Source organism: Pithys albifrons, chromosome 1, assembly GCF_047495875.1.
Source record: "Pithys albifrons albifrons isolate INPA30051 chromosome 1, PitAlb_v1, whole genome shotgun sequence".
Classification (NCBI taxonomy): domain Eukaryota; kingdom Metazoa; phylum Chordata; class Aves; order Passeriformes; family Thamnophilidae; genus Pithys; species Pithys albifrons.
Genome location: NC_092458.1, coordinates 97941688 through 97967249, shown reverse-complemented (window position 1 = coordinate 97967249; position 25562 = coordinate 97941688). Strand labels below are relative to the sequence as shown.

General features: G+C 38.4%; 1 protein-coding gene across 2 annotated transcripts; it reads right to left on the bottom strand.

The window, feature by feature from the left end:
- Positions 1–1719: 1719 nt before the first annotated feature.
- Positions 1720–11223, bottom strand: C1H3orf85 (chromosome 1 C3orf85 homolog). Of its 2 annotated transcripts, none has more exons than XM_071561962.1 (4): positions 11074–11223; positions 3881–4017; positions 3535–3673; positions 1720–1809 (listed from the first exon to the last, which is right to left on the bottom strand). In XM_071561962.1, exons 1-3 carry the CDS (start codon positions 11108–11110, stop codon positions 3560–3562), a joined length of 288 nt encoding a protein of 95 aa, XP_071418063.1. In that variant the 5' UTR covers positions 11111–11223; the 3' UTR covers positions 1720–1809; positions 3535–3559. The 2 variants fall into 2 exon arrangements, with proteins under 2 accessions (XP_071418063.1, XP_071418052.1); XM_071561951.1 differs by having other exon boundaries at positions 3881–4029; positions 11074–11219.
- Positions 11224–25562: the final 14339 nt, after the last annotated feature.

The following is a 25562-nucleotide window of genomic DNA, read 5'->3' as shown; positions in this document are numbered from 1 at the left end:
AGTAACCCTCATTTTGGTGTAACTTACTATGCGGACAGGAAAACTGCAGCTAGTTTGCAAACAGAATGCAAACCCCTGCCTTGATAGCAGAAACATCAATTAGAGAGGCAGGGTGGAAAAGAGCAGCACTTCAGGAATGGTTTACAACTGGCTTCGCCATCTGCCTGCAGATTTCCAATATCCCTGGGACCAGCCAGGTGCACAGTTGGAGCGGGTGCATCCTTTGATTTTTACTGTATATCCATTTAAAAAAGAAGGTGGTGACAATCCTTACAGTCCTCCATTCTGCTACATATTGGAAAGTTTCAGTAACTCTGTTATGCCTACACTGTTACTGAGGAAAATAGTGGAAGGTTTAGGGTCTGGAACACTAGCCTATCCAAGTTCGAGTAACACAGGGAAGGGGGCCAGAAGAGACAGGCCATGACTGTGTTTAACCAGTGAGGTCTTTAAGACTATATATCACTTGTCAACCCTTATCTTTGAATGAACTGTTCATAATTAAGTAGTGTGACTGAAGAAGTGAAATCCTACATGGCAAATACTGAACTTGCACCTCATTTATCTCTTTCAAGCATTTAATGAATTTTCAGCCTTAGCTAATGAATAATGGCAATTTCAGACCCATTGTCCTATGCAGGGAAATTAATATTGGCCTAAGGATAGTTTCATACTTAGGAGCATGGTAGAGATTGCCAAAAAGCCAGAATATGTTTATCTTTTTAGAAGATTGAATATTATTTTCAAATTCATTTCAGTCAGTATGCAGTCCATATTTGCAAAGAACCTGAATGCACATCGCATAGAATCTGCTCTTTGGAGGTAAAAAGTGAGTAAAGATTGCCTTCCTTCACCTACCTTGCCATTGAGGTTACCATACATTTTGTTTTACCAAACTCCCTAGTTCATGCAGAAATTTTTACCAGGGTTCAAAAAGCTTGAAATTGTTAGCAGTATACTAAAAACACAAAAAAAGAAATATGGGAGTCCAATCCATTCTTCAAAGATGTTCTCAAATAAGGTACATTAATTACTTAATAGGAACCAGGAAACTTCCAAACTCAAGAACTTGGCAGAAAGAACATTTGTCATCACCACTTTAAGAAAAGGAGCCACGGATGTTTCCATCAATTCCTAACTCCATGGAGTAAGAAAAAAACAACTCACAGTAGTAGCTATGGGTTCACTTGGCTTTGGCATTCAAGACCAAGTACAGAAGTTTAAACGAGGAAAGCAAAACATATACATGAACAGATGTATACTACACTACCTACTGTTAATTTTATCCCCATAACTGAAAAAATGGAAGTGCACCTGAAGTAAAGAAATATACGTGAAGCACATGTGCTCTACATCTCTTACCCACAGCAAAATGACTGATTCTCATTTTTTACTTGCTTCTCAGAAATATGGCTAAAGGAAATCATGAGAAATAAAAATGCAATTTTCAGACGCAAAAGCAGAAAAGTACATTTTAGAAGGATTGTTTAGTCAAAAAATGTTTTACCTGAAAACTCAGCTTTTTTTAAACTCCATTTGCTAAAGGTTCATGGTTGTTTTTCTTCAATTTCTTTTTTAATTTACAATGACTTAGATCTCAGTTCCACTTATGAATATAAAATATGCAGTATTTATGCAGAGAATTAGTGTAATGTCATCTTATCAAATACAAAATAGTGAATACATATCATGCCATATCCTAACATTGCCAGATACAAGAGGTGTAGAATTTGATAGCTTGTCTTTGTCTGTTGCTGGAGGTGAGTCCCAGACTGCTGTAGCAGGTCCACAAAAGATCTGATGTTGTCACTAGAAAAGATGGAATAAATTGCTTTTATAAAAAAATCCACAAAATTAATTTAAAGACAGCTGCAGTCAGATTTGCAAGCTTTTGCAATTGTTTTCTTCTGTGGAAGTACAGACCCTGAATCAGATTCCTGGATATGCTGCAAAGGCTTGCTGTCTCAGAATTATCACTAATCAGGAACAAGAGGGTTGAAAAGAATTGTTCTACTTTACCCATAATTGTTATGGTAATTTCTAGCTTGATATCTTTCCTGCTATATGCCTTAGTAAAAACTCTGGATGTCAAGTTCTGTCCCATTAGCATTGGGAAGTTTATTTCAGTCTGGGAGTTAACTAGCCTTGCTTTGAAATCATAAAAATGCTTCAGTGGGAGCGCCTGTAAATGTGTTTCTGTAAACTCGTTTTAGTCCTGTCGTATGGCAATCATTAGGATTATGCTTCTGGAGGAATATCTCATCTTGGAGCATGCCTGACAGATGCTGTGATCACAGCCTTCAAACACATGTATATGACAAATAATAATTAGACACAGGTGTTTTCTATCTGAATAATTTTTCTAATGGAAAAGAAGATGGGGTTTTGTCTCAGAAAACTGAGTAAAGTGTCCTCAGGTAATTTCAGATCTGTCATAAGGCAGAAGTGACTGCTGATACCCAAGAAAGATGCTGCCCATAATCAGGATTAGAAATGGTAAGAAAATAACCTGGTGCTTCCTTTCAGTTGCCCAAGGGCACCTGCTGAAGCCTTAGCAGAAGGGCAGGGAAATCATGACTTTTTGCTGTTCTTTCCTACTTTGCTTCTGCTCAGAGTGAGTGAACCTGGTGTCACCTTTCAGGTAGAATGGACCTGGAAAGCTCAGTCTGAGACTCTCCAAATCAAACTCTTATCTTGTATTTTGAAAAAAGGTCTTCTCAAAAGCGACATTTCTAAAAGATAGTAACTTTCAAGAAGAGAGCTACTTTTAAATCAATAAAATTGAAACCATATTTAATTCAAAGGAGATTATGAGAAGATGTTTACCCATTTTCCTGTTGGTTTCAGACTGATCAGGTTGCTGTCTTAGCAACTGTTTTAATGACTGCAACTGTATGAGTTTAGTTCTACCCGCTCCTGTCCATTTCAAAGGACTGAAGTGTTCCACAGAAATAATGTGTGTATTCTGCCTCATGCTTGTCCAACTGAATCATTTAGTAATTATTCCCAAAATATGACAAAATTTTGTCCCAAAAACGTGTACAATTTCAGCACAGTCCTAAACAACTTCTCTGTGACAGTTTGAGACACTTCATTTCATGTACTTGTGTGCGAATCTATAAATACTTCTTTTACCAACTGTTGTGTCTTGTTCTCTTTTTGTTCTGCTGAGATTTTATTCTACACTAATACAAATACAGTTTTGTTACTGACATAGATTGAGGTTTTTATCTTTTTCTCCTCAGAAATTGCTTTCTATCTACTTTTTAAATCAACTATATAGGAAGCAGTTTAGCTTCTGTGGAATTTTAAAAGGATATATATTCTTTAAGCTTTTTATGAGTTCTTCCAATGCATAATTAAAAAAGAACCTGCCACAATAAAATGACTGCATTTAAATAACTATTAAACTTGGACAGTAAAAAAAATCTTCAATTTTTCAAGACATCTCTAATAATCTGGTTTTTTTAGTATGTCAAGTTATGACACTATAAACCAATTGCCAGCACTGTTGTATTGGTCAGTTTCACTTACTTAGGTACACACATACACTCCAAGCCTATGAAATGCTCTGTTGAGAAACCTCATTGTATATCGCAGGATCAAAGGCAAAAGGGTCCAAGTTCAGGTAGTACTTTGCTGTGTCTCTCAAAGCTGTCCATGATTCATTAATCTGAAGTAGATAAAAACAGGAAAGAATATCCTCTGCTTTGATACTGAATAAATATGGTGTTTGATTAGTGACCAGAGAGGAGTTATAGACAACCTTCCCTCTGTTGACAAATCAGACAAATTTTCTCCCTTGCCCCAAAGGATTTATGATACATGTTGAGTCCACACCTCTACTTTCTTTTTGTCAAAAGATGATGGAGGAAAATACCTGTTCAGCTACGGTGTATCTCCATGAATTCTGGCTGCTGCTTGGGTCCCAGTAGCTCTGAGAATATGGTATGTGTCGTTTAAGTCGTATAAATTGATTTGCTGATTCTTCTGTCAGAAAAGGTGCTCCAAGGACACCTGAAACAGAAGCTGAGAAATATCTGTAATATCACAAAAATATTTAAAACATGCACTTCAAAAGACATTTATATCCAAGGAACATGGGTTTGGACCTGTAGCTTATTTAATAGAAATAAAAGACAGTCCTATCTTAGGTTCTCAGAAAGAAATGTCTTTGGTTTTAGGCCTGAAGTTACATGTGCTCTTAATCATTATTTTGTTGTTGAATCTAAAGTAAATATACTTAAAATCTAAATAAGGCACTGATTCATTTTTTATACAAGATTTTGTGACAAAAAATCCTCTTAGACTGGAATTGCACTAGTCTCAGGTGTTCTGAGAAGCCTTAATTTTTTTAAAATAATGGAAAACCTACCTATGATTTTAACTACAGTTTCTAAACCTACTGGCTGATATGTAATCTTTCTTCTCATTAGTATCAGCATTGAAATTGCTGCATGGAAATTATAAACAGAAGATATTGCACTTCTAATCTTGTTATTGCATTGCTTCAGATAGCTTCTGAGGTCACCACAGATGCAGAAATGCTTGTAGATCTTCCTTAAATTCTGCACAAAAAAACAAGGTCTGAATTCCTTGTTAGCTTCATATGAAAGGCCCGGGTACAGGAAAAATCTTTTTATTCTCAGGCGTTTCAGACATAATTTAACTTGGGATTAAATGGGTCCAAAATAGCATATAACACAGTTTTTAATAAACCAATGATTAATTTGGAGCTCAATACATCAGCCAAGCTGAGGCCAGTGTCTTTAAACAACTGTGCTCCAAATTAGTGAAGTGGGTTTAAATGGACACCTGAGGGTAACTTGCACATAGGTGGTACAGATGGGACAAGAACTTGAACCCCTGTCTATTTCATCTTACAACAGGAGCTCAGCAGGGCAAGTTAGCACCTCACTCACAGCTCTCCAATGCCCTTATTTCTGAATTTCTAGAGGGAAAATCTGAGAAGGTCGAATGTTTCTTTTTATGTGCTGAATCCAGTTCACTTGTAGTAGAAGAAAATGTATGCTATATGCATATGTGTGAGCTAGACTGTTTGCTGCTCCCTTTCACTCCTTTCATTTTTTCAGTGCCAAAATTGCTTGAAGAGAAGACAAAAATAAAGGTCGATAATACATTAATGAACAAAAACAAACAAGCAAACAAAAAGGAAAAAAGTGAAGGTGTTCATCATAGTACTTTAAAAAATTCACTTAGTAAGCAATAAGAGTCCCAGGAGTTCCTTACTACTTCAGTTTCTTTATATTCCAAGATACTATAATTGTAAACTGGTGGTAGAAGTTTTAGGTTAGAGAGTTTTCAAGGAATACCATCTTCAAAAATGTCACCAATTCTATGAAAAAAGTAAGTTCAGACATTTGGTGTGAAGACTCATGTGTGAACTGCTCTCCCCCTTAGGGAACAGAGGAATAGCTATTTCTGTACTTTAGAAAACAAGATTTTGGCCTGGGGAAGAATAAAATATATTTCATGCATATGTCTATTAAGCTGCTATACTTCTCTTCCAGAGCTGCACAAGAGAAAACTAAGCTTGTGCCAAATTTCAGTATTACTCTGGCAATGTACTATATTCCAATAGAACATCTACAAGTTGTTAACGTCTCTTTAGTGATTTTGGGAATTTTTTTAATAAATATTAAATATTTTGTAAGCTTATGATTGCAATTCTGCGCTGAGATAACTGAACTGGGATCAGAAACTGGCTTAGTAACAGGCTTCACTTTTGTTTAAATGTCTATATCATTAGTAAGTGCCATTAAACATAAAATTTTATCACCAATGTGTCCTCTGGCTATAAAGATTTAAGTAAACCTGAAAAAAAATAAGCAGCTCTTCTTTTTATATTTCTTTTCCTCACTACCAGCACCTTTAAAAATGAGTTTGTCATTCTGCTGATGGGATGGTAGCCTTTGCTACTGTGGTGCAGAGTGCTGTACTTTAAGGGTATTGCCTTTCAATTTTTATTAAACAGTCTGCTCTGGCTGCACCTGTATCCAATGAGAAATGCCATTCCTAACTATGCTGAATATTCTCTTTGATTAAAGTGCACTTGTCCGCTCTGAAGAGAGGCAGGTATGTTGGCTCTGCTCTTGGCTCCTCTTGTCAGTGTTGACACCCAGTTGTAGTTCTATTCTGGCTGCTGTCTCTTCTCCTTTCACCTCTCACTTTTAGCACCTGGGAGCAGTCTCCGCAGGACTTCTCCACAGCTCCTGAAACACTCCAAAGATGCATAAGTACCAGAAGAAATCCAGTAAGCACATTTATATTCCAGTTAATCCTTCAGGTTTAGCTCATTCTCTCTTAATCTTTCTGTAAAGATCATTATAAATCTCTGAACTGAGTAAGCTTCATTCACCTACAGAAAAACTCTTGTGAGATCATTTATAGTGAAACCAGAAATAGCACTGTTCTTTTACTCTGGCAATGCACACAAAAAGGGTTGCACTTTTCCTTGTACTTTGACAGAGCTCTAATACAGACCTGGGAGCATCAACACAGATGTCTCCATCTGAGCAGCCCTCTGAATACAGTGTATAGTCTTCATCAAATAACCTATGTCTTGCCTCAGTTTAAGTTCCTTGGACTGGCTGTAATTTTTCCACAGCTTTTGAACAACTTAGTAAATATTGTGGAAAAGCTTGTTGCTTGGATAGGTGTTTTATAAACACAGACTATTCATGAAGGACTGTAGCTCTTCATCTTATTGAAGATTAGCATACAAAGCAGGAGAATGGAATTTCAGAGCATCTGGATGTGAGACTAGGGGGATTTAGGAGCAGGTGGGTAATGTTAATGAAATAGCTCACAGTGCATAAAGTGGAGCTGCAGAAAGATGAAGAATTTCAAATTGTACTGAAACAGTTAACTCACTGTGAAGAGCAATCAGACATATTGTAAGTTAATGTTTTTATTCAATACTGTTTTCCCTCTTTTCTCTTAGATAAATATGTTATTTGAAAAGCACATTTAGGAATAAATGGCCCAGTGGGAAAATAGGAGGAATGTGTGTGGACGGTGAGCTATTGCAGAGGTTGTATCAGCTGTTACTAATTAGAATGCTTCCTTTTATCGTCTCTTGAAGACTCATTCAGTATTCTCATATGAAAAGCAAATTATAGAAAAAATTGACTGGTTTTAGCAAGCAGATGCTTAGCTCATGTAATTATTGCCTTTGGCGGGTAGTTTTGTCTATCCTGCACACCTAAAGAGATTGTCTAGAGGGAAAACTATTAGTAATCATTTCTGCTACAGTGCCTTGTGAGCATCTAATTTTGGATTACTATGATCTGATATAAGACTAAACTTGAGAAAAGGGAGATGGTGGTAGAACTTTGTGACCTTTGTCAAAAAAAGAAAATATTAATTTACCACTGCCTATAAAAACTGATTATGAAAACCAAAACTGATTATGAAAAGGCAAAGTTTGGAATGTAGAAGTATTACAGTATAGCAACAAACTGCATGTAAAATATAAAATCAGCCTTAATAGATCTTATATTATTTGTACATTAAAATCTCTTCTTACTCAAATGGAAGCATAACTCTCTTGTGAAAGGATAGATTTCTAGGACATAAGATATTTAAGTGGGTGCAACCACCAAACCTTCAGAGGAAGGTATTCATTTCTATCAGCTGAATGTGCAATGATCCACTTCATCACACACTGAAAAAGTTGAGTATGGGATTAAATTGTGAGACATTTACCTGCTTAGGGACCTATTTAATTGATATACTTGGGGATTTTTTTAAAAGCTAATCAGCATGAGCTCTTGTGTGCTTAGCAGTCTGGGGCATGCAGAGAAACAACCTTTTGCATGTCTAATGGCAACGTTAAATGATTAGAAGACAAACCTCAACATTTACTTTAGTAAGGGATATGCTTCTCCTTTGAACCACCCCTCGCCGTCCCCCCCCTCCCTCCGTCCCCCTCCCCTCCGATATTTTTTCATCTAGCAGTATTGTATAAGTGATAAGAAGCAATCTCAAGGCTTGGGACCAAAATTTACTCCTAGTATGCATCTACCACAGCGAAAAGAAGTTTATCTCTGATTTGCTGAGATATTTACCAAAACCTGACAATTACTTAGCAGCACTTCAGTCACTCTCTGTGTGCATTGTTATATAAACTGAGACTATTTGTTTCTTCCTAGTTTCTGAAGACTATTGGAAGTTTCTGACAACCTGAAAATCTATTGCTGAAGTTAATATCAATGGAATTTAATTACAAAAAGTTGGCAATTGTTCTGGCTACTATCCTTTTTGTCTCATAATTATTCTTATTATCAGCTTTGGTCAAAATGTCAGCCCATGGGGCTAAGGCACCCAGACTTATCAGCACTTTAAGACAGAGCTTGGACACAGGCTAAACTTGGACAGAGCTAAACTTCAACCTTGCTGAGGTGGCAGGTGCTGACGTGTTGGGAACTTTGAAAAAGTAAATCAAATGCTGCAGTTCAGGTGTGTTTCTTAGAGGCTAGCAATGAGCCAAACTAGATCACCTCCCCCTCATGCTTCAACTGTCTAATTTTCTAAATTTAAATTCACAAAGTCAGACCACAGGACTCAGACTGAGGACTCAGAATACCACAGCTCAACAGCGCAAGTGGTGAAAGTTAAGGTGTGGAAGAAGCTGGATCTCTCCTCACTCAAATATTTATCTAGGTTATGGGGTACTCCATGGAAATCAAAATGTGGTTACCTGTCAGTACTTTGCATACACAGCTGGATTGCAGCAGGGACAGACTTTTGGATTCTGCAGACACCACCTTTTTTCAGTTGAAAAGCGCAATTACATTCAAGTCTAACACCTGCTCACTGTTTTTTCAAATGATAAAAAAAAATATGTACATTGATTTTGTATCCCAAAGTGTTTGGATGGTAACAGGCCTTAGAACATAATTAATTCAGTTAGATTTGCTAATATCTGTTGACAGCAAGTTTTAAATTCACTGATTATTTAGCGCTTCAACCCTGTTCCTATCATCCAGACTTTGAAATTTTGTTCCCATCTATTTATTTTCAAAGCTTGAAGTAAAGTAACTTTTATTCTTTGACAATTCATAATTTTACATCACAGGACACAAGAGCTCTATGGTTGAAGAGATGAGAGCTCAGTCATTAACAGTCATTGGAGCCACAGCATCAGCCTTATTCCTTCATCAGCAAAGGCACAGTTACAGACACTTGATGCAGAATTAACTATGGAACACAGTGCTGCTGTGATGCCATGGGTCAGGAAAACTATCAGGTATGGGTAAATAACAAGGCAATTAGGCAAAAATCCTAGAAAATCCTGGGAAAGGAACTACTTCCACTGCAGCAAAGTATTAGAAAATGCATACCTCCACTCAGTGGGTCCTGTTGAAACTTCCTTCCTAAATCCATATATGCATATTAGTTTAACCTTGAATGAATGGGCAAGACACCTCCATCAGACATCCGAGAGATTTCAGTAACTATCGCAGTGCCAAGTGCCAAGAGATCACACTTTTACTCCATTCCTTGCTGCTGCACTCTGCAGAAGCTAAAGGAAAAGGTCCAGAAATCCTATTTCCAGAGATGTAACAGCTGAGTTGAGGACATGATGAAGAGTCAGAGTCTTACTACTGAGTCTTACAGCTTCTGTTTTACTCCACTACTGCCTTCATTGTTGCTCAAAGGATTCACAATTACTGAAAAACTCAACAGTTTGGTATGAATGTATCTTTTAAGATCTCATTAAAAACCAGTAATAAGTAGTTCTTCCTGCCTTTTGAAGAATAGGAACTTGGCAAAGAGGGAAAGCAAGACTACTTTAATCTCCTTTATGTCTCCTGTCTTTCCTTACTAAGTCTTCCAAAAGGCGGGGCAGCAAGATGCTGTACTGCCAGCTTGGCTTCAGGTGACACTGTTTGCGTCATGGTGGCCTTCAACAGAGAGGAGGTGAAGTTCAAGAAGATAAGAAAGTACCCAGGAATGGTTCATGTTTGGGTACACAGAGGATCAGGAAGGACAAATAAGGAGAAAAGAAGGTTTCTAGGTGAGGTCTAACTTGAAGGAGAGGAACTCCCTTTCCAACTCCTTAGCTCCCTACAGAGCCTCATTGCAGCCAAAACAAGGAAGCAAATTTGACCCATAAGAGAGATTACATCTGGCTGTGGTCCCAATTCACAAAACAACCTTTTCATTAATTCATGATTAATCATTGTGTAATTCTGGCTTTCTCATTTTGCCTTAGCTCCTCACATCACTTATTTACTGCATGTGTATTGGAACACTCAGATCTAAGAAATGCTTTTAATGCATGCATGTGGATGGAGCATCTTTCCATGATGCAGGCAATCACCTGAGAAGTTAACAGTCACTGCTTTGTTTGTTCTAATTTAGTAAGAAATAAATTAATCTCACAGCATGTGCATCACTGATCATTGACTGTACCAATGTGTGCTGCTTTGGGAAGAGCATGTGACAGCCCTGACCCATCTATTTTCCCTCTGGTCCAAGTTTTACAGGTTGAGTCTTTATTGTAGGTGCCCTGGTTACAGTGTGCTGTGAAAGATCAGTGATCAAATAGTCTGAGCACTTAAAAAAATTAGTCTCCTTAAGCCTAAATAACTAAGCCTTGAATAAGTCAGGCATCCCAGATATCACTTGTAAAATAGTTCATCTGAGGTCCTTATAAATGTATGTGAAATTGTTTCATACAAACAATAAATGTTGAGATCAGAATTATACAAATGGCATTAAGATTTTTCTACAATTTTAGCAGTTCAGAAAATCATCCCATGAGAATATCTTCCAGTCAAAAATGTACCTTCGCTCCTTATACATGAGAGGTTGAGCAGTAAAAGGCTCAAAAGTAGTCACGAGGAGCAGAATCAAAGTGTATTTCACAGAATTTACCATGCAATCTTGTGCTCACCCACTCTCCCGTATGTCGCTGCTGCAGTGATTTCCAGTTAATTCTCTCCCATCAGTGGTGCTGTTCTGGTGGTGACACAGGGGATTTTGCCAGCTGACTATTTAACAAGCCAGAAGTGAATGACATGAGACAGGATGCCAGGCACTTACCTGCAAACAGCAGAGCAGACACCAAAATTTGAAACATTTTCAGAGACGTGGCAAATTATTCAGAACAGGCTTCCTTTGTAAAGTGGAGACAGTGACACAGTTTTATACTTTGTTATCTTTAGGTTTATAAATCATTCACCAGATAAGTCTAAACCGTTGGTGCAGGCAGAGGGCAGGGTACAGTGCAGATTTGTCCCATATGTCTCTCTTTGAACACTTTGGACTTTGCTAGCTGAGCCTTTAATGAGCCATAATGGCTCATTATTGTGTGGATGCATTTACTTCTCCATAAGTTTTGTGATGGAAAATAGCACACTGAGCTTGTTCTGTGAGCACTGAACAGGCAAGCCTCAGTGAATCAGTCTTCTGCATGATTATTTCCCCCTCATCCTGGTGATAAGCACGAGTGGTTTATAGTTTGGTGTGAATATGAATGGCATTTGAATCCATCTGCTCTGAGAGCAGTGCCAGAGTTTACCATGTATTTTAGCTGTATAGTGCTTGGGTTGAGGAAATAAAGTTATGATAAAATTGACTGGAAAAGCACTAAGGCAGGGAAAGAAACAGGGAATAGGGGGTTTGACCTGAAGCAGGCAGAGATCCCAGGGTCTCTTGTTACCTATTGCTCTGTAATGTGAGACACTTTGAGTTCATGCTGTCTTACCTTGCTCACCTCTCCAGTTAGTTGTCTTTTTATATTCAACTCACTTGTTGGCAACAGGTTCTGTACTGCAGACTAGTTTATCTTAAGCTCACCTACACTGACAATAACAGAACACAGAAAAGCTGAGCTCTATTGCACATTGACGTGAGTTGATCTGCAGTTCATCATCACAGGTGTGCGTGTACTCAAAGGGTTTTACATCAGAGTATTAGACTTTACAGGTCAGGGACCAGATTCCATGCTGATGGGCATCCTTATACTTACAGTGAGAACCATCCAGTCTAGAGAGTGGATGGCATAAAGTTTGTTAGAAAGCCAAAGAGCATTTAGTTAAGTAGTTGCAAAGTCTTATAACTTTTTGTTATTGCATATGGGTGGGCAGGAGGGGAGACTATTGAACAACAGGTCTAACAGTGTAATCCTTAACCTTGCTGCAGGTCACATCGCAACTACAGTATTATTTTAGCATTGTTCTAAAAAAATAAAATAAAATCAATCTATCCACCCCAGGTAGTGAATGAAGTCAGGCGCTTTGCAGTCTGGTGCCATGCTGACAACAAACATTAATTATCCAAACTTATGGTCACTTTCCCCAACTCTGAGCTACTAAATTAAATGTTAGATGTCAGCATTTTTGTTCACAAAAGATGGACAAAAGATGAGATATCTGCCAATAGGTGACACAGATGACTGTGGCAGACAAGCTTTCAAGAACTGTAGATCCCCCAGAAAAAAGTTCCAGGAAATTATACAGGTTTATCCTTTCATCTTATGTACTTTGTGGACCATCCTCTCCATCCTCTTACACACTTCACTATTACATGAACTCACTTTTCTATTGTAGTTTCCCTCCCACAGGGAAGTTTATCCTCACAGTTTCTGGTATAATGACTGGAAGAATATATTGGTGTGTCATTTTATATTTATTGCACTTACATCTACTTTAATGCGCAGCCCACTCATAGAGAACAGTGCTAGTGATACAGCATAGGTACAGAGGAAATAGCAGCCGGTAACTACCTGGAAGCAGATCACAGGGACTCATGCTGGCCTGGCAACACAGACCCAATTTACCTACTCCTCCTATTTCATCTTAGGAAGCAATAGAAAGAGATGTGAAAGTTTTTTCAGGAACAGGAGTTGAAAAAAATGGTAAAAAACAGTTAAAGGCCACAGATCCCAAATAATGCTGAGTAAACTAAGTTCAGGCTCCTAGAACCTAAGAACAACCTTGCTCTTGCTCTTTCTAAATAAGACTTGTCACATTCTAGAGAATATAACTTCTCTATACCCTTTACTGATGAATCCAGGACTCTTATAGGAAAAGTCCTCACTGAGAGGCATAAAATGTCTTCTGGTGGGGTCACAAAACATAGCGGGCATGTCGCAACGGCTGGACTTAGGCTCTGAGTTCAGAAGAACACAAGGTGTACTCTGCTGTAGAGTAGGGTCATCCAGCCTAGACTACAATACAAGATCTGAGAAGATGCTAGCTTGCAGAGAGTGTGTCCCCTTGGACATACAGATTCGTGACGCTCCTCCACTCCTTCTGTCTTGTTTTGTTTCATTTCATCCCTTATTGTGTTGTGTTTGCTTCTCTGTCTGATTTAGGCCTTGGCCACTAATCTTTCTTGTCTAGGCTGCCCAACTCTGTGTTCTTCTGTCAAGACTTGTTTTCCCTCTTTTGCTCTTCAATTTCACATAAAATGATGGTGTGCCAATATCTTTGGATTGAAGAATTTATAGATGTCTTATGAGGAGAGTGGCTTCCTGGTGTAATTTCCCTTTTCTCCTTTCATATGTGTCCTGCTTCCCATATCCACAGTGTACAGCTCTGAGGTTCCCTGCTACCCATGCCAGCCCTGCTATTGCCATTGTCTCACTTCTGCTCAGAATAGTGAGTGATTTTCCTGAAGCCCTGTAATGTATATGTAGTTTAGGGTTGCATATGCCCCACTGGCTCACATACAAAAATTTTTAGGAGACAGATGACTTCTTAGCTGTTCTTTGAGGGCATTATATAGACAATCTGGATATCACTAAAACCCCATGAAATGCATGAATTTGTTCATTGAATGTAGAATTTTGGCTGTTAATCACTAACAGATAGGCAGGCTGCAATTTTTGGAAGGTTTAGAACTTGGCCCAATGGCTCAAATTTTTATATGCAGGAACGACTCACCGTATCATTTTCATATTGATGCCCTCCTTCTCTTGTCAAATTTCTATTCCCTACTTTAAAGCACAGAAAGCTTAGTCAAAGTTGTCATCAGAATATTCAGTGCAAGTTAAACTTCACACTGCACATCCTTGTCTCATCTGCAGAAAAGCTGAGATATTGGTTAAAATGTTTCCAAAAAAATTCAGTTTGATGAAGACACCAAAATACATGACATAGTAAAAAAAAAAAAAAAATTTAAAAAAAATCTGCCCAAATTATACTGAGTTATAGGCAAGTGAAAGTAGGATTATCTGAAGGGACATTTCAGACAATTTACAATGGTACCAGCCTTTTCAATAAGGTGTAAGGTAGGCTTCAAACAACAGAACTCTAACTTAGGAAAAGATCAGAACATATTGCCTTTTACATTTCCTAATCTTAGATGATAAATCACTATCGCAGGGGAAAGATCTCAGTTCTTCCCCTTCTAATATCAACTGTTTTGTTTAAGGAAAAGGACTAAAATCCCAGACTGTAGCTCATTATAGCTGAAACAGTTATAGCCAGAAAATGAAGAAAAGGGATTGGACTCATCTTAAAAAACATTCTACGGAAGATGATGATGAGTGACTATACAATGAGGCCTCTGTCTTCTTGAATTACTTTTTAATGTATTTTTCAATGGTGGAGAAGTTGTAAAATATCTTTGAGGGGAGCGGAACATCCCTAAGATTGTTTGTTGCTTTGAGGTGATTGAAATCAGATAACAGGTGAAGTTATTGGAAAGGAGAAAGCAGATTAGGAATCTAATATGTAGCCTGGGTTTGGGGGAAAAAAGGTAGGTAAAGCTGAACAATTTGAGCTGGAAAACTCACATTCTTTTTCTCCTTGACACCACCTTCGCACCTGCACAGTAAAACTTAATTCTTTTAGTCATATTTCACAATCTAGGCATAATGCTAATCTCTAAGATTTTGCAAACCACTATGTCACTGTTGAAAAATGCAATCTTCTCTGGTGTATTTAATATCAAATTCCTCATTTGTTTCAGCTTGTCTAACATTTACCAGTTCTGTTTGTTCATCTCCAAGGCATCTTTGACTTAAGTAGATGTGCCTACACCAGTGTTTAACTTTAGTTTTTGAGTATCTGGAAATTCCTGTTGTGTTGCTGTGGTACCTTTTTGGAGCAGAAATGAGACAAGTGCAAGGCAATATTTAAATTAACATGAAACATAAGCAGAATGTGAAAAACCTCCATTAAAAAAAAAAAAGAAAACATGCAAGAAATTGTACATGGGGACAATCTACAAGTACTCAAAGCAGAATGTGTGTGAGCAGCCTAGAAAGCCTACTAGCTCCTTTTATCTTGTCTTATTGTTGTGTTTGGCATTCTCTGTCTGGCTTAGTCTAATTAAACTGAGCAAGGAGGCAGTGCAAAGGTGGACTTGAGCATCCTAAGTGAAGCAGACTGCTTCCAGGAGCACAGCATAGGACATGCCATACTGGGTTAAACTGAGAGCCTGACACTCTGTGCTTGACTTTGGCCGTCAGCAGAGAACTAGGGAGGACAGTAGTCATTGCTGTTGCCACCAGCTCACCTTCTGTACAAGTAGCTTGTTGTGGCTAAGGACTTGAAGTGAGCAGCACTAGCTTAGTTGCTACATAATCCTGCATCCTGTTTCTTGCCTGGTGGAAAGGTAGGAAGGCTAAAGTTTTAACTATTTGCAGCATGGATGCTGCTGCAGTTCAGTAGAAAAGATTATTGTTGACAGGAGTTTTCAGAAAGTACTGGGGGATTTTCAGTGGTTTGGGTCAGTCAGTGATTCCAGTTACTATTTATTATATTCTGCCCTGCTGCCTCTGAGTAGAGCAAGTCTTGGAAGACACCTGCCATCAGCCTGGCACTAAAGGCATGTATCCATGTGTGATCTTGGGGCAGCACTCTGGTTCCAGCCACTGCAAGCAGTGCAGGGGAGGATGCCTCTCCAGTGTCATCACTGTTGACTGACCTGCATTTACTAAATTTTCACCCTTATAAAAATTCATTATCTCCTATTTTTTCCAAGGGAGTACTATAAAAGCAGTCTGTACAAATCTGTGTGCAGGGGAATTGGGCTAACACCTACAGGGAGGTCTAATGTGAGCAAGTTAACAGATCTTTTATTGACTATTACTTCAAATACCTGTCATGTTTTGAAGTAAGCCTACCAGCATATGGTGAGGTATTTAGCACAGCAGGACTGTGCACTTTACACCTTCTGACTTGGGGGTGTGCTTTAGTTCAGCTCTTTATTATAACCAGCTACAGCTCTTGATAAGCCTGTGTCTGCCTCTGATGAACAGCACCACCAGTCCTGTCCTGCTGCTCTTATGCATGAGCACTTTAGGTTTTTTTACCTTTATGGCTCCTGAGTGCATGAGCAACTCTCTCTTCAAGGTGGGAAAAGGCATGAATGTTTTGCCTCAACATGTTTTCCCAGAATTGCTTCATAAAACTCTTACCTTTCAATGACATATCCTCCTCATTTTACCAGTTTCAGGAGCAGGTGCACTTGTGCCCAGGTATTTGCACAGCATGGCTGTGTCTTGGGCAGAGTCCCCACACTGGTTTGCACTCTCCCTGGCTGTGTTTCTGGGGTGTAGATAGTAGTTAGCAGGTTTGTTCCTTCCATGCCCCCAGCCACTTCATCAAGTCCCCCACAAGCGTCACCCACAGGCTCAAATCTTGGAGTCCTTCTCTTAGTGTGTATGAAGTGACCATCACAACTAGTGACTGTGGCTTTCTACCCTTTTATTACTACAAAGTTTAAGAAAGTATGCCAGGGTTCCTATTAGTGGCCTAGAAAGTTTATCACTGTTTTAAGTGGTTATCTAGTTCACTAAGTCATGACCTTCATACATGACTGCAATGTCTAAGAAATACATTTCTTGTTGCTGAGATTGTAATAACTGATCTTCTAATATTCTTTGCAAAGGATACTATGGTATGAACAATGTCTTACTACAATTTCAGCAACTTCATTGTTCTTTAAAATATGTCTGACTTGGTACCTATTGAGTGCCTTATTTTCATGGGGTCATGGGTGTCTTCAATGCATAGTGAAGCTAAAGGAGCAACAAGCACCTGGATTGCCTAGATTTTTTTAAATCACTGAAGTACAGGTCCCAAGGTGTTACTAAGTGACCTGCTCAGTCAACCTTGCTGAAACTTAGACACTGGCCTTTTTCTCAGTTGACCTGAATGCAGCTGCCTCAGTGTAACAAGAAAATATAGTGACATCAGACCGCACAAGGAGGTGGAGCAGTATGTAAAATCTCCAAGAGACTGTCAGTACTTTATCTTCTTATATAGTCTGGGTGCCTTTTCTATTTAAACTTCATGTTTCTACTTTGAAACCTCCCATGGTAGCATGACCTGCTGTTCTTGTGGTGACAGCCACAAATTCTCACAGCGTTCCAGAGAAGTCACTGCTGTCTGATTGTGCTGCAGGGTAGATATTAGCTGACAGCTCTTGGAGCCATTCTAATCCATCACTCTTGATCCACATTAAAGCAAACTCTGGCTTGCAAAGACATATACCATGATCCTCTTGATATAGCATAAGGCCACAACCAGAAACTTCTGTATGTTTTTCTTGCTTTTTTGCCAGCAGTGATGTAGGAACTGTGGTAGTTGCAACTTGAAACAATTTTAAATGCCAAATTCTTTAAGCCCACCCCTCTTCCTGAAATTAATATATATTTCTTCCCCTGCACAGATTTAGGGTGGTGTTTATGAAGTCAGGAAGATCTAGGCAGGGCAGAACCAGATGGTTCTGCTCCCTCTAACACGATCCCTTGGAAGCAGGATGTGTGGATACCATTTCTCAGCTAAAACAATAAAGCTGTTGGGAGTGTCTTATGCTGTCATCCCCTTTTATTTACATAGGTCAGCAATTTCTAACAGCTGTAAACAAGTAAATGCTTTAGCTTGTTACAGAGTCAATTTTTATTACTTATTTTTAAAAGCTAAATGACATACAGTCAAAAGAATTGACTTTGATGTATAGGACTGAGAATCAAACCATAGTCTGTATTCTTACAGTTCTGTCATACAACTGGGAAAAATTGTGTCCTGATGAGAAATATGAAAAATTCTATAGTTAGAGCAGTAAAAGAAGCATTTTTGTGCTGTCACAGACTGCATTGAGAATTAACAGATATTTGTGTGACTTATGCCACAGGTGTATTTAACACAGTCAAGTTAAATCCTTGTTCTGTGAAGTCCTTCTGTTAATCTGGCTATGATCCTCCTGTCACCTGCTGTAGCTGAATGTGGGATGAACTGAACCTTATGTGCAGTTGGAAGACAAGACCTTGGTTTAAATCTCATTATATTAGTAAAACAGGGATAGATTCACTAGGAATGGAGCTACACAGTTGTGAAACCTGGTTATATCTCTCTAATTACAGTAACAAGAGTCTGCATAGCTCCAGCTCTTCATAGATCACTCTGTCACACTATCACAAGGGGGTGGGGGTGTAGTACAAGATTCAAAAAAAATATATTAGCCTTACAACTCAGTAGAGAACAGCCCTGGTAATTGCATCGCACTTGAAGTGTTGTTAATGAATGTACAGAGTACAATACAGAAAAATATTAAAACATAGTTTGAGAAAGGGGGTTAGATGCCTTGGTCAGCATTTTGCTGTTTAGAAATTCTTAACAGAACGCTTTGCAATTATATGTGTTTGAATCACCAGACAAAGCGGCTTTTACCTGACTCTGTATGTCTAAAACTGAGGACACACTCCTGTTCATTGACATGACAGAGTTATTTTGAATGCAAATTACTTCTAATTCTTAAAAACATTCAAATTTATTTATTTTAGCTCAACTTCCTTTTCAATGACTGCAGAGATATTCAATAATGCCTAGCACTTATGTTTTTAAGAATGAAATATTTTTCATTTTTGTGAAATCCCTAGTGACCATCTGAGCGAGGAGGATATTGACTGTCATCTAGTCGGTAAAAGCTTTGACAAAATCAGGCATGCTTTATTCAAGTGCTACAGAAAATAGTAAATGACAAGTGATCCAAATTAAGTAATGCAATTCAAATGTTTTGGTTTTCAGCTATTTTAATTTTTTAATATTGTTTTTCATTGTTTGCTAATGAGGAAAAGTATCTTACTTGGCCAAAACATACATGATTGTATTTCCTTTGCTATTTCAACAATAACTGACATCTGTGGCTACTCCTTCGCACGAAAATACTGGAGACATTCACTGTATCTTATGGGAAAATGGAGCTTGGAAAAGTAACTGCTGCAATGTTATTATGATTTATTGGATTCATTGAAATTATAGTATTTATCAGCACTAAATCTTGGATGATGTAGACAGAGGCAGAAGTGTCTGAGCCTCATATCTTGATTTCTGTGTTCCTGTTTATTGTGTATGTGTAGGAAATTAAGAAATTAATGTGAAATTCTTTCATGTTAATTATTTTACTGTGTTATCTAAACTAGACTCAACACTTCTAAAAGCAAAAAAATGTGTTGAAAATGGACTGTTACTTCGAGGCAAAATTAAAATTTTATCTGTAACTTGTTGTAACTGATAGTTTCACTAAGAAGTTCCTACCAGTCATTTTAACTAGTGTACAGGAGACCCAGTTTTAGGTTGCTAGTTAATGTTGACTTGTCCTTTTAGCACAGTTCCTCAAAGAAGCAGTTCTGGCTGACTATGTATTTCCTATCTCCAATGACCAAACAGTTTACACCTCTAAAGCTCCTTTATTGTGCATGCTGATCATTTTGTTATTATATGAGATGAATACTTCAAAATGATTACCAAAAATAAATGAGAAATCACACAATGGGCAAGTTGCTATCTGAAGTTACATTATAACATGAAAACACAGTAGTTCAGTGGCAGTACAGAGGGAAATAGTAACTTCTAAAATAATTTTGAATGTGTCCTGGGTTGAGCTGGCAAAATGCCAACTGTCCAGGACAGAGTGAAAAGGGTTCCTCCTCCCCCCAGCCAGCCAAGGGAAAAAGAAGAGGGAGAGAGGAAAAAAAAACTTTCAAAGCCAGGTCTATGCTGAAACTCACTACATGTATTTATACAGAAAAGAGAAAATTAAGAGGAAACTACAATGTAACACACACTTACACAAGTCATGTATAACAAGAAATAACTTCACACTTCCCAGTAAACACAAATTCTACCATTTTAACTACAAATCATTCTAGAGAAGTTGGTTCTTCAGAGACAGACTTAAGCAGAGAGAAAAGCTAGGAACAAATATTTTACTTCCCTCAGATAACATGATGTTAAGCCAGTGCTCTGGGCTTGGGCCTCCCCATCCCTCCTGGGACAGCAGAGTGTCTTGCTGGCACCACAGCTGTGAAGCAACTGCCCAAGCCACACCCACACACCAGCTCTTACCCCTTTTGAGATGATGCAATATGGTATGGAATACAATATTATTGGCTAGAAGAAGTCAGCTGTTAGCTAGCTCAGCCCAGCTCAAGTCAGCTGACAATTCCCAGGCCTAGCTGAACTTAAAACCTAAATTTAGGCTCACCTGGCTAAACCCATAACAGAATGTAAGTCAAAAGACAATAAAAATAGTTTCTAATTTAATTCTATAATTTTTAATCAAAATCTGAGTTATCTTTTCCAAGCAGTAAACCATTATTTTGTAAAGTCATAAGGTCTAGAAAATTACTCTATATAATTTGAGCATTTTAAAAGTGTAAAGTGCCTGGATGCAAGACTTAGTTAGTATGTCAGGATAAAAGAAAATAGTGAGCATTATTTAACTTCCATGGTACAGTATCTGTACTTAAACAGGAGGTGGGAGAGAAGTTTCTTATTACTGAGTATTTCCAGAAAGTCATTAAGTAAAATGTGCCATGAAAACATGGTATAACAGAAACAGTATATTGACAAGGTGTTAATTCATCAGTGTGCTCCATGAGCTCAAAGATGTAAAATATACTGTCCAAGTCTCTTAATGCCTTCCTGGTAGGCTGAAGGCAGGGGAGGGAAACAAGGTGCATTTCAGAAGTTCTTGTGAATAAAGGGTAATATAATTAGTGTTATACTTAACTCCCGTTCTACTTTGCAAGAAACTAGAGTTCTTTGGGTTGTCTATTTTCAGGTTGTGTGGAAGTCCATAGATCATCATAGTCTAGAAAGAAGCAATTGCAGATTTTCCTGCTGAGCCTTGCCTATTGACACTGACAAGCCTACAGAAAACAACTGGGCTTACCTCTGTCTTGTGTCTTTGCTATGAAGCATATGTAATGCCTTGTAAAATTCTTGTACTGTCCACTTTTTCCCCCAGACTACACGCTCTTGATGGCGGTGAGATATAAGGGAGAAGATCTGTTAAATCATGTCATTTGAGGGTGAGGTAGGAAGAGGTAACTGTGAGAAGGAGCTGTTGGTCTTTGTGAAATCTCTTCCCACTTTGGATCTCACCAGACTCCATCAGATAGAAATATGAAACTCTATCCACATCAGTAGCATTCAGGTGTTAATAAAAATGATCAATAAAGTGACAAAGTATCAGCCCTCAGAGGTGCTCTCAAATGTCACATCATTCCTTGGATGCTGTAGACGCAAATTCTGGCAAATTCCATTGTCATATGGTGTGTGTCACTGATGTACATTCAGTGAAGAACTTACCTTGGTAAGAAAATCAGACTGCAATATCAGAATCCTAAAAGCTGCATATCAACGTGTGGAATGCCTAATGGCTATTTTATTATTTCTTAAGTGTCCCTGAGATGTTTAAGCTTTCTGACCTTCCCCTTGCATCAGTGGCACTCTCAGCTTCATTTCTTGTGAAATATTCGGTAGCTTGCCTCCTAAAGCTTTCCACCTCTTAATCCTCTTATTGTCTCTCTTGATATCAACCTTAGCTGCTGACATGACAACTTTTTCTAATATGTATGTGAACTAAATGATTTGGATAAAGGCCAAGGAACATCTTGTCTCTTGAAGAATTGTAGTAAACAGATATTGCATTAAGACCTTGCTACACAGAGTGGAAAAAAATAAATAAAGGGAAAAAAAAAAAGAAGAAGCCTACCAAACTATTGCCTGAACAACAACTTCATTCTACAAACCTTGTGAAGGACATACAGTGTTCATTGCTCTTGGTCAGTTCCTTTGCTAAGGGGTGCCTAATATCACAGAGCTTGCCACAGATAAATAGAAAAGGCTTTGAAGTTTAATTTACATCTCTTCCATGAAGTGGCTTTATTTCATCCCTGCACATGACTTGCTAAAGTGAAAGCTAAAGCTTTTTGCCTTTTTGTTTTGTTCTGGGGTTTTGTACATTTTTTCTTTCAAAAAAGACTTTTATTCAGGAATCCCTTCCCTCCTGGAAGAGTCAGCCACAGGGTTTTCTGGTATTACCCAGACAGTGGCCACTAGGTGCTGGCAGTTACATGCTGCAGGGTGGTTTGATGTGCCAGGCATCCATGTGCATCCTGAGGCTCAGCTGCTCCATCCTGCAATTGCTCCTGGACAAAGCTTGGTCAGACCCTGCTTGTAGAAGTGATTCCATCAGTTTACTGAAGGCAAGTACAGGATGGTGTGCTTGGAAAGAAACCAAGCGTGCCTCCACTGCTGCATATTGGGGTCATCAGTATTGGGCTTTAAAGGAAGTAATAGCTTTCTTTCCCCCACTGTTGGCATCTCAGGAGGAGGGAGTGAAGGGGGAAGTAGTTTGTGCTTATTACTCTTGTGTGTGGGAGACCTTGAGCTTCAACTTCCCTTGATAACATTCTGTTAGTGTTGTCATCTACACAACTTAAAGGTGATGACTTTGTAACTCATAAAGAAATTTCTAAATAAAAATAATTTTAAATAGTTCTGTGGATTGCTGAGAACTTTAGAACCTTTGAAGCCATGTACCAATGCATTTATGCAGTGCAGCACAGCACTAGCTAACAATTCCTCCCAGCAGCCTGATGTCCTCTGATACTCTGGGGGCTGCAGTGAGGAAGGGTCAAACTCCCAGCATCCCCCCAGCTTGCGGCACATCAGTGTTAGGTTGGTGCTTCCAGATTCCTCAGGGGAGGCCTCCATGGTACGGTGCCCATGTGTCTGCAGGACAGGGAAAGCTTATGCTCCTCTGTCAAAAATCCAGCTGTGTAGCAGTAAAGGCAGAGATAGACTAGGCAGCCCAAAACCTGGCTTGAGGCAGATTTTTGGTTGAATAGGTTCTGCTTCTCTGGGGATGCCACAAGGCAGTTTCTTGCAATGCACTGTTCAATTAAACTTCCTTTTTTGAGACTGTATGAGTTAGAAGGATTCATTTTTCAACCTAAAGGTCCTGTCAGTGACTTTGCAGTGTTTATTTCCAGAGATTCATGAGTGACCAGACTTGACATATTCACTGGTAAGCACAGTGAGCCCCTCAATAGGGGAAGTGACACTAATTGCCCCAGGGAAACATATGGAGGGTGTACTGGTCTGTGACCAGCTCTTCTGTTTAACACTCCTGCCAGCATGCTGTCTCAGGAGTTGAAAGCTCAGCTTCAGAAATGTCAGGTGATGACATTTTCATTTCCCTTTGAAAACTATCCCACAGTCAAATGGATCTTGCCTTTTAGGAAGCTTTTTTTCCCACCTAAACTGTTCTTATCCTTCAAATAGGAGGCATGCATAACTATATGTTTTGCATTTGGGTGCAAAGAGCCTATTTCTTGTTATTATTAACACCAATAAGCCTGTTATAATACTGTCAGTTCAGCTTCCTTAAAGAAAAAGTGTTTTCTGTTTTTCCAGGTGAGGTGTTTTCAATTGACCTTTCTACTCCTGGTCATTGATAGAAAGAAATATCTGCTGCATAGATCTGAGCATTCTCAATATTTTCTGGCAGTGGATCTTGCTACAAACTGGAGTTGAGTTGATCTGATTCCCCTAACAGCACCAGTTTCTGAAAGTAAAGATCCAATCATATTGTTTATTTTGACTATTATTATAATTATTCCTACATGGAAGACTTCAAAAATAGCTCTTTTTATAGTGCTGTGATGTCTACCCTTCACTTGTGCTCCTCTCTTCTTCCTCCATGTGTGTCATTTCCTTCTCATTCATCCAGGAGCATCAGATGTGGCCTTGAACAAAGTCCAGCATTTGCATAGCTCTCATCAGATTTGAAAGAGATGGTATGACAAGTTTCCTATCTGCACAGCTTGGAACAAAATGAAGTATGTCCATATGTAAAATACAACTGCAGTAAACAGCAAGAAATGGAGCTAGAATAGCATATCAGAACATTTTATCAGCTCTCTTCTGTAGGTGTGAAAAAAAAATTAACCAAAAGACTGCTAATTTCCTAACACCTTTTTTTATTTTTTTCCAGTGAGTGGAGGTGAACTAAAAGCAAAATGCCTACTGTGCTTTTTGGACAATAGATATGGCATGATCCCAAGTAAGGTAGTTATGTAAGTGCTGAGCTGCATATTTAAATTTCTTTAAATTAATTGAATATCATATAGGGAGAGTAATTTATTATAAAAGGAAAAATATGTCTAGATCAATAAACATTTTTACATTATTTTATTAGAAGAAAAATTTAATATGAGGGTGGGGAGGGGTTGCTTTTTATTCTTTCTAAGATGACTGTGCAATTTTTTAAAGGAATGAGATGTCAAATTGCTCTTTACAGAAGCCTATCTGACTTGCTTTAAGCAGTAGCACCACCACATGTCAGGAAGCAGTCAGAGGTCCAAAACTCAGTATTAACTCTTAATTCTGTGATTAGAAAAAAATTCAATAAAATATGTTAGATGGAAAATATTCCTCAAAAGTAGGATATTAGTCACAATTTGCAAGTCAGATAAATTAATTTTCTAGCTACAATCCTTCCTACAATTCTTTTTCCTACTTTGCCCCATTTTAAATAATATCTTATGCTGTGTTTGCATTGTGTAAGGTCGCTGAGTCCTCCCTGACTGCTGCATTACCTTCTGAATTCACCCTTCATTACTTGTTGGCTGCAGCCCTTGCTGTGTTGTCATTTAGGATTCTGTGTGTGTGTTGGGATCCTCTGGCAGAAGAAGTAAGGTGAAAATCTAGCAAAAAAACCCCCCACGTGAGTAAGAATTAAGTTTGGGACTTTCACACTTCTTAGAGGGATAGCCACAGTGAGAAATCAAAAGAATGCTGGAGAGCACATTTTGCTCTGAATTCTCCAACTCCCTTGTGCTGTATGTTTAGTGCCATGGAAAGCTGACCTGCAGCAGTGCAGTGAGAGGATCAAAAATAATAATGGTCCAGATAAGTGTATATGACCTTTTTCTTTGAAGTTAATGAGAGAAGAACCTTGCAAGGGATTCTCATTTATTTTCTAAAAAAATACATAACTTTAATTAAAATATTATTTAAGCATTAATTAATGTGTTCTAATTGTTACTGAGGTGTGCTTGGCACCTGAATTCCCAGTCCCTGTATCAGGCTTAAGCCAGGTAAAGTGTAACCAATGAAGGTCAGTTGTCTGGACAAGGCCATTTGTCATCTAAAAGCAGTATTTTAAAGAAAACTTCTATCAACATCATCTGCTTGTGAGAAAAGAATAAACATAAGCTCACATCACTACATATTATAATTTTCTACAGGGTCCCACACAGTTTCCTGAAAGTTCTAAAT

Excerpts from the sequence above, each read along its gene's own strand:
- C1H3orf85 (XM_071561951.1), bottom strand. The coding sequence starts at position 11,110 with ATGTTTCAAATTTTGGTGTCTGCTCTGCTGTTTGCAG. Across the intron at positions 4,030-11,073 it reads GTCTGCTCTGCTGTTTGCAG|CTTCTGTTTCAGGTGTCCTT; the intron begins GTAAGTGCCTGG and ends GATATTTCTCAG. Across the intron at positions 3,674-3,880 it reads GATACACCGTAGCTGAACAG|ATTAATGAATCATGGACAGC; the intron begins GTATTTTCCTCC and ends TATCTACTTCAG.